At 34.6% G+C, this 10,237-nt stretch overlaps 1 protein-coding gene across 1 annotated transcript; it reads left to right on the top strand.

The window, feature by feature from the left end:
- The first annotated feature begins 3,917 nt into the window (after positions 1-3,917).
- LOC140978532 (protein LIGHT-DEPENDENT SHORT HYPOCOTYLS 4-like) lies at positions 3,918-5,123 on the top strand. The gene is made up of 2 exons (XM_073443670.1): positions 3,918-4,078; positions 4,220-5,123. Exon 2 carries the CDS (start codon positions 4,309-4,311, stop codon positions 4,888-4,890), a length of 582 nt encoding a protein of 193 aa, XP_073299771.1. The 5' UTR covers positions 3,918-4,078; positions 4,220-4,308; the 3' UTR covers positions 4,891-5,123.
- Positions 5,124-10,237: the final 5,114 nt, after the last annotated feature.

The raw sequence follows: 10,237 nt of genomic DNA, 5'->3' as shown, positions 1-10,237 counted from the left end.
CAACCGAAACTTCTGAGGGAATCGAGTCCTCCTCGATTTTGCCCAGACTTTTTAACATCCTTACTGGAAGAACATTCACAGCTGAACCATTGTCAATCAAAACTCTAGACACTGGTTTCCCATTCACGTGGGCTTTGATGCACAACGGCCTTATGTGCTTGGTCATGACCGGTGTAGGCTTCTCAAGTATCACTTGTTTAGGTTTACTTGGGTGATCTTATTTTATAATCACTCTTGAACTCTCTTCAGGGAGTTTATCTGAACGATATTCCTTTTGCATTGATTCATTAGACATCAACTCCCCATTCTCTTCTTCTATCATTTTGAATCTCTCTGGTAGTATCACCAATCCCGTGGCACAATCCACAGTGATGGGAAACTCCCCAATGCAAAAATTGATTGTTTTTCCTCTTTGATCATCCTCTTCACTTAACAGATCATCATCATCATCATCTATAAACTTATCCTCAGTAGCCGATCTTCCAAACTTAGACTTACTCTCCACCTGATCCCTGGTGATTGGAACATCAATTGTGGGTTCTCTTCTCAATTTAGCTGACTCTTCTCTTCTTGCAACAGCTCTTTCTCTCAACAACCGTCTCTTCTGAGTCCTAGTCGGTGGCTTAGGGAACTTTTTGTGTTGGACCACTCTCCAAGACTCACTGATCTCGCACCTAGCAGGCAGAACGTACCTGGGCCTTTTTCCCTTGCTCTCAATCATTTTTCCTTTTGAGATTTCATATGCACGCCGCCCCCTATCTTGGTCAGATGACTTTTTCTTGACTTCCATCCTTCGCGACTCAACTTCATACGCATTCCTCCTGTCCGAGTACTTTTGGTGCTGATTGCGAGATAATTCCCCTCTGAACCATTGATTCTCAGGCACTGACTTCTCGAAGAAACGTTGGCTCCTCGGCCTATAGGCCGCAGATTCACCAACATCTCTGGGGAAACGTTGTTGAACTGTTCTTACTTGATCAGTAGTATGTCTTCCATTAGCCTCGAACAATTGACCCTTAGGGATCCAGTATTTCTTAATTACTCGGTCTTTCACTGCAAAGGATCGGTTTCTTTTCTTGTTGAGAAGATCTCTCGAATCTGTCACATTCACATTAACAGAAGCTGCTGGGGGAAAAGGGTCATCATCCACTGCCATGGACTCTTGTTTGTTAGGGAACTTCACGACTCCCTTGTTAATTCTGTCTTGCAAAATGTTCTTGAACGCCCAACAAGATTTAGTAGCATGATTGTAGGAATTGTGGTACTTACAATACTCTCGACCCTTCAGCTCTTCTGTGGGTGGCATCCTGTGGTCAGGTGAAAAGTTGATGAATTTTTCTTTTACCAATAAATCGAAAACTTCCTCGGTCTTTGACACATCAAATGTATAATGCATATCCTTGGGGAGTTGGGAGTTACTTTTCTTCTCGGCTTCTGCCGGTTTCTTTTTTAACAGAGGAACTGTGCAAGAACCAGCTGATCGAATTTCTGCTAACACAACTTCTTCCACATCTTGATAATATGACCCCATAGCGGTTCTCTTTTTGTACAACTCCTCTCGCAACAATTCTTCGTATTCAGCAACTTTGGCGGCCAGCTCAAAGAAATCCCTGAATTCCATACCTTGGAATTTCTTCCTTAATTCAAAGTCTAGCCCCTTTTGTGCCATCTTCACGAACTCGGTCTCAGGCAGGAACACCTTGCACCTGTTCTTCATCTTTTTGAACCTGTCGATAAAAGACTCCATAGATTCCCCTTTCTTTTGGGTGACCTTGGATAAATCGGCAATACACACTTCTGGCTCTGTTCTATAGAATTGGATGTGAAATTGTCTTTCCATCTCATGCCAACTCATCACCGAATTTCTGGGAAGCGAAGCATACCAAGCAAATGCAGTCCCTGTGAGAGAATTTGGGAATAGCCGCAGCTTCAAATTGTTGAAGTTCTCCAAGTTGGCCAATTCCCCGCACTGGAGGGTAAACCTGGCTATGTGTTCGATGCTGGACTGGCAATCCTCCCCAGAGAATAGGCTGAAATCGTGAACTCTATAACCCCTTGGATATGGGTTATTCACGTCTATGTATTCTGGATAGGGCTTGTGGAATTCTGGGCGGCCTATCTGTCTCAAAGCCGGCCCATACAGCTCTTGAACAGTTTCCCTCACCATCTCTGAATCAATCCCGTGGATGTTCCGAGCTGGGAGTTGGTGATGGTAGTAATTTGCCCGAGCTTGAAACCCTGCACTCAAACCAACATTACCTCCTGGGAACCCCCCATCTACTCCTGGATAATCCATGTGTGATATGTCATCATAAGCTCCCGGTTGGTACAGTGGATTTGTCACGCTGTAGACTTGAGCCATCGGTTGTTTTGAACTCCCCACTCCATGAGCACGTGGATATGACTGAGCCCTTCCTCCTAAGGGTTCTTCTCTCTTGTGAGGTGGTGTATACCTTCTTTCTGGCTGATTTGGGAGAATAAACTCTGAGTGGCGAGGATCGCCAGCCCTCGAGTTTCCTACTCCCTGATCAAACTCATGGACATGGTTACTTCCTTGGACTTGGTTGCTTCCTTGGTTCCCTTCTTTTTCACTTACATTCTGCTCTTTGTTGGTTGACTGGTTCGGTTTACCCAACACTGTCTTCAAGCAATCAGACACAGCCTTGGACAGTGCTTGTGATATCTCTTCAATTTTCATCGCAGTCAATTCTTCAACCAAACGGTTTGAAATATGAGCATACATCTCTGGAACATCACTTAGATGCAAATCCAACTCCCTAGTCGGCTCTTCAGCAGCCTGCTGTTCTGTCAGTGGAGCGTGAACATTTTCCTGGCTTGGTTGAGACTCCCCATCCCCTTGGTTGACGTTTTCTTTTCTTCTTGGCGGCATAGTGTGTCCCACTGGGCGTGCCAAAAATATGTTTGCACAAGAATTGATTTGCGGGCGTGCCAGGTGCGAAGTTGCACCAACTTGTGTGAAAAAATGATAAAATCTAACTTCTAACAATTCAAGCGACGTGAATTCTAAATTCGACCGTCAGTTATAGTCTCCTAAAACAAATGCAATGCCAAAATAAAGAAAACTATTGTAAATCGATGGAAATAAACCTCTAGCATGATTTTGAATTTACAAAAACTGTAGGAATTCATAAAGACATGAAAAATATAATAATTTGTTGCTAAAATCTAAAAACGAGAACACGTAGAGTGTTAAAAATATACTGGAAAAACTTGAAGACTATTGCTTGAAAACTGGAAATTTAGCATAGAGCTTTTGCAGATTTTTTGTGCGTGTTGAGTTGAGTTGTCTTTTTCCTTATGCCGATCCCTTCTTTTTCTTCACTGTGAGATGTGGTTTCTTCCACTCCCCCATGATCTCCTCCTATACACTCCACGATCTCTTCCCTCTTTTCCCATGATCTTTTTCATCTTCAGCGCTTTGTGACCGGTTGGACTCGATAGGAATTAGTCCGCTATATTTGACGGGCCTATAATTTAATTGGACTTCATAATTAATTATTTTTAGTCCAAACAATATTATTAATTATTAATTAAGTAAAAGTCGTAAAATAATTAGTTATCAATTGTTCTTCATAAATCGAAAATAAAAATGTGCCATTTTTTCAACATTGAATGTCAAAGGGAAATAATACATATTATTATCGGAAAATATAATAGAAATACAAAAGAGGATATAATGGTAATTATAAAAGGTATATATTGTCAAATCAATATAAAGGCGACAAAAATAATATTATTCCCTCTTCCCCCCACAGCTTTACTTATGACTCCACCGCTACCCTTTTTCATTTCCACAAAAGCCCTACCTATTACCAATCCCACATTCTCTCCCTATATATATATATATATATATATATAACTAAAAGACATAGTTTTGCTAAAGTTGTTCCTACCCTTTTATGACCCACGCAGAAAAGAAAAAATAAAAAAGGGGGAAATCTATTCCCCAATCTCTCCTCAGATGTTAGCAGAAAACAAAGCCATAAAAGCTACAGACATCATGAAATTACTCTCTCCAGGGTTTTATCGATGAAACATGGATTTGAACCCCTAAAAGGTTAATATCATTATTAATCTCTCCTTTAATTAATTTTCGTATCTCTTGTACTGATCTTTGACTTGTAGCTTCATCTTTCTCATGGAAAATATCAAATTAATATGTTAGTATGTTTTCGTGTCTGTGGCTTTCATAATCAAGAATCTTGAGCTAGTTTTCCTGCACGGAAACCCTAAAACCTTACCCTTTCTTCATTTTCGACTTAATTGAGGATTCGGGATCGAACGAGTATGGACCCGACAACCCACCAAATGAACTATCCCAACATAGAGATCAACACATTCACCATCACAACGCCCGCATCCGGCGGCGGCCGCGGCAGCAGCTCAATGATGGGTTCACCGTCGGGGTCCTCCGCCTCCTCTCCGACGACACTCAGCCGCTACGAAAACCAGAAACGCCGAGACTGGAACACTTTCGGGCAGTATCTCCGAAACCACCGGCCTCCCCTCTCGCTCTCCCGCTGCAGCGGAGCCCACGTCCTGGAATTCCTCCGTTATCTTGATCAGTTTGGCAAAACTAAGGTACACACTCAGCTTTGTCCCTTTTTTGGGCGCCCGAACCCCCCTTCCCCCTGCCCGTGCCCCTTCCGTCAGGCTTGGGGCAGTCTTGATGCCCTTATAGGCCGCCTCAGGGCAGCTTACGAAGAAAATGGAGGCAAGCCGGAAGCCAACCCGTTTGGGGCTCGGGCAGTTAGGCTCTATTTGCGTGAAGTTCGTGATTCACAGTCTAAGGCAAGAGGGATTAGCTACGAGAAGAAGAAACGGAAGAGGCCGCCGCCGCCGCAACCTGCAGCGCTGCCTCCGAGCTAGCTGTTATTCTATGCATCTCCAAGTTCAACGATCTATCTAAGACCATCACCACCGTTTGCATGGGGTTTGCTCCAAGAATTGAGTAATACTTATTATCTTTCTATATATATATCCTATCTATCTACTATAAACCAATGTTAGCCGATCCTTGATGAACATCAACTATATATGAGGCGCTTATGAAGAGGATAACTTAAACATTTTCCTCGCTGTGTAAGATTTGTTGTTGATTTTTTATGGTTTTTTGGTAGAATCTATGGGATTTTGATATTTGATCATGCTACATACATANTGTGCTAATTGATGTGCCTCTTGTTCCAAAGGGGTTAAATTCTTTTATGTATGATCTGTCTGTTTGGGTACGTATATGCCAGTTTCTTGAAATTTAAATACTGGAAGACAGTTAAGGACTTCCCTTTTTGAATTCGTGCATAAACACATTAAAATTTAGAAAGTGTGTTATTAATAGAAGTGGTAGTTTTTTGGGTACTATGGCAGGTACTGGCTAGTTGAGATCTATGTCACCGTGTGACCAATTTTGGCATTGATGTGGATTCTGAAAAACCATTTACGACAAGTAGTAGATTTGCATATCAGGTATTGTGTCTTTTTTCTAAATATTTGGGGGTATTTTTAAATGTGGGTGTTGCCAAATCAAGCTGATAAAAAAAAAAAAAAAGATTTGAATGGGTCTTGTAATTTGTATGCTTTTGTACATGCGATATATCATATTTTCTAGCTAGCACTCAAGTTGCTATATATAACTAGGGGGCTTTAAAATCTTTTGGCTAATTTTTGAAGCTGTAGCAAATTGAAATTCTTATTAGATGATAGAATTATCTGATGTATAGCTAAACGGTCAGTGCCTTCGGTGATCATGAATGTTTAGTTCGATTCTATTCTTCAAGTGTTGATTCAATTGCTACAAGCGACTCGCGTATTTTTTTCATTTAAAGCAATACATGTGGTCTGTTTAATCAACACCAATATTGGATTTAACCATTGGGTTAGTGGCACAAAGGCAGGGTCAAAATATCCTCTATTACATAGTATCATGTACCTTGATTTCATGTAGATTTTATATATTTATTAAGGATAGGGTAATAACAAAATAAATACCATAAGAACCTATTTATATATATATATATATAATATATATATATATTATATATGTATATATATATATATATATAATATATATATATATTATATATGTATATATATATATATATACATATATAATATATATATATATTATATATATATATATATATATAATATATATATATATTATATATGTATATATATATATATATATATAATATATATATATATTATATATGTATATATATATATATATAATATATATATATATTATATATGTATATATATATATATATATATATACATATATAATATATATATATATTATATATGTATATATATATATATATAATATATATATATGGCATTAAATTATTCATGACTCTCACATGAACTTTTTCAACAGTTAGAATTTTGTTAGGTATTCATTAAAGGCGATCTTTTGATCCATCTTTATAAATATGGAAAAGAAGACGAAACCCCATTCGTTTTGGGTATCCAAGAAACGAAAACGAGCGGCCTAAACATGCATTGATTTTTTCTTCTTCTTTTTTTGTTAAAAAAAAATAAAGACATTATATATTAAATGTATCCTTGATTTGATTTGCTATTTGTGACCATGTTTGATGACAAATAGAATCGAGTGTGGAATTAAATTGGTTAGATTTTTATTTATCGAAATTTTTACTCCCAAGAGATACCCCAGTTCAAGAAGTTTCATGAATATTGGGACCCATTTTGTAATAAAATAATTTAAAATTTCAGATATTTAAATAATTTTCACTGATATTATGAAATCAAATAATAATTTTTGAAAGTGAGCTTACTTTATCCAAAATTAAGATACGGTATTTTTTTAATATGCACAGATTATTTTATTCATTTCGTCATCATGATCGTCATACGTTAAACATTTGTCGGTACATCCTTAATTAAATCATTAGCAACCCTAGGGAACGTTTGTCATCAAGATTAGGAGTTAAGCATCACCATTTAAATTTAATTTATTCTAAATATATATTGAGTCAAGTCCAATTAAAAATAATTCTTTATTGACTTGACTCCTGATGGTATCAGAGTTCCTCTGAAATTTTAGCTCCTGTAAATGTTACGAGTTAGAGGGATTGTGGTTAGAACAAAAAAAAAAAGGCTGATAATATCTTCAAAACAATTAAGTGGAGAGAAAAAGAAAATTAATCTAGAAAAGTATTTTTAAAATTTGATTTTTAGAATTTCAACTTCTCTTTATAAAATACAAGAAAATCATACTTTTGAACTATATTATATATGACAACAAAAATTACTTCTACATTTTTTTTTATTAAGAGTGTCTACTAAATAATGTGCTTTATCAAATAACTGCACCTGTAGTAAAAATATAAATTAAATAGAAATTTAAGAGATGTCGTATAAAAACACCTTCCCCATAATTAATATTAAATATCCGACTTCACTTCATATCAATATGGATTTATTTTGAAAGATTTTTATAGATATTTATAGACTTTTTTTTATTATAATTCAATGGATTTTGTATAAAATAAAACAAAAATGTTATACCTTCAAATATATAACGAGTAAATTGAAATATATTTCCTTAATGCCTTTATAAAATTTGATTTGTTTACTCCACAGTTATACTTATATCTATATGTACATGCCAAATTATTATATTGAAGATCTTTATTCTTAATTTTTTAGATTTTCTTAAAATATGCACATGCCAATTAATTTATTATATTGAAAATCCTTACTTTCAATTTATTGGAACTTTATAGCTTTTACAAAAAATCATCATAAAAAAATATAGTTGGTTCTACTCAATGTTTTCGAGAAGTATGAGATGCACATAAAAAAATCACAGACCTCGTATATAAAAATAAATATAAAATCACTGGATGTATACTTAGGAAATGTGAACTAAACCAATTTTATACCTATCACACAATTTAATTTGATAACAAATTGAAATATATAACGTTAGATTTAAAATGATATGCAGTCATATTCTTAGTATCAACCAGTTCCAAGAACAATGGTAGTTATTTATATTGTTATGATATAGGGTAAACGCATGTGCTTTTAATTAAATTAATTTAAATTACATTAGACTAGCTAGGTGCAAGCTCTACTCCAAAGAATCCATCGGTAAAATTTATCCCAACTGCATGGCTCTTGTCAGCTTTTATATCTAAAAATAATTAATTGCCAATTAATCTTGATTCATAAAATTATATATAAAAAAAATTATGCCCATGATTCTTTCTTGATGTTTAATAACAATGGAAGTAATTACACATATACAATTATATCATTTTTGTTTTTGCGATTTGATCTTGATTTATATTTTATAAATGTTGGAATTCCTTAGACGTAGGCTCGATTTCGATGATTTTGAATACTAATTAAAAAATATTTGACGATTTTGAATTTTTCGTTTGTACACTCGATTCATAAAGAAACACACGGTAGAATGTTGCATCTCATTTTAATATGGATCCTAGCTAGAAGTCATGAACTGGGAGATAAATTGATCATGCATGCTAATAAATCGATCATGAACCCTAAAAATATAAAATTCGACATGAAAAATAATTTTTTTTGAGGAAAATCGACGCCCAAACATGAACTCGACAATCAAGATGTTAATTAGTACACAAACTTTGCATGTTTTTAACATGATAAACTGTTAAAACACAAACTGTCATTACAAAATCACTCCATAACATGTATATTTAAATCAAAAGATTATTGTCACTAATGTTTTTTTATGAATGGTTATTAAAAAGAATACGACCACCCAAAATTATATGTTTCTAATAAAACAAATGAAGATTTGTAAAATTGGTTATGTGTATTTGTTTTTTTTTTTATTATATTATTTTGATATTTCATATCATCATATTTCAGTTTTAATAATATATTTTTTATTTTCTACAATTGAATATTGGTATGACACTGTATGCATAATAAAAATTCCATTTATCCTAAAATAAAATAAACAAGGATGAGACTGTCAATTTCACCAACTTTATTTCACTTTACAGTGCAATAAAAAAAATAAAAATTATGTTTTTTAGGGAAAAATGCAGAAAAAGTAAATAATTTGTTGGTGTTAGTGTTTATGGAAACGGGTACGAGAATCCCTCTGAATCACTCAGTCTTACAACTCTCAGTTCAGATTTGACATAAAGTTCCTTAGTGGGCCCAAAAGCCCTGGGCGATGCACGTGGGCTTACGTGTTAGTGTCGGCCCATTTTTGTTGCTTTTTCAACTACGATCAGTTTCCTCGGTCCATTTACCACGGATTCCCGGAGGCTGCGTCACGTGGATGAATCCGCGCCGTTCGGAATCGTTTGGTCTGAGTTGACGTGGACCATACACCAATGGCATGTCTTTTCTGAGTCAGTGGTGAATTATTTTTCTGCAAATATTTGTATTTTCTTAAATTATTCAAATTTTTAACGTAAAAATATATGTAATTGGATGAAATCAAATTTTAAGAATATAGTTGAGGGGTACAAAAGTCAATGAAGAACAAACTCACAACATCTCTTTAATTAATATAATAAGTGTATGTCATTCGCATTCCATGTCTAACATTAGCATCATCATAACTTGTTATTCTGGGTTTCCAAAAGCCCAACGGGCCAAATAGATGTGGGCATTAGGCCATCTCAGAGAAGTATCCGACTGCATAATTTACTTACGACCGGCCGGCATGACTTGAATAATTATTGTTTCAATTGGTATTGCATCGAAATTTCGATAATTTTATTGCATAAAATATAGTTTCGAGTTCTAATATTTTTATCTTCATGTATTATTAGAATTCTTGGTATTATTCTTTTAGTTTGAAAAATCAAAATTGAATTTATTTATTTACCATGTGTATAAAAATTAATCAATAAGAAATTGTAAAATAATAATAAAAAGATTAAAAGGGGTCTCTTGATGGGACTAAAATATTTGAACCCAATTTATGTATCATCAAGGGTCGAACTCTTGAATGTTTGAGCTCAACTCGTTTATAATCAAATCGAGTTCGAGCTTTATTTAACAAATATATTCATGGCTCACTAACTTATTCAAACTTTTATCGAACTCAATCGAGCTTAATAAATATGAATTATACATTCAAATGTTCATTAAATTCACTAAAAATTAAATTATATATTTAGAGAAAAATATAATATTTTTATTAAAATTTTTAAATTTATTATAATAAATAAATAAATATATA

The sequence above is a fragment of the Primulina huaijiensis genome, chromosome 6 (assembly GCF_012295235.1).
Source record: "Primulina huaijiensis isolate GDHJ02 chromosome 6, ASM1229523v2, whole genome shotgun sequence".
NCBI lineage: Eukaryota > Viridiplantae > Streptophyta > Magnoliopsida > Lamiales > Gesneriaceae > Primulina > Primulina huaijiensis.
The sequence above is the reverse complement of the archived record's forward strand: the minus strand, read 5'-3'. Positions and strand labels throughout refer to the sequence as shown.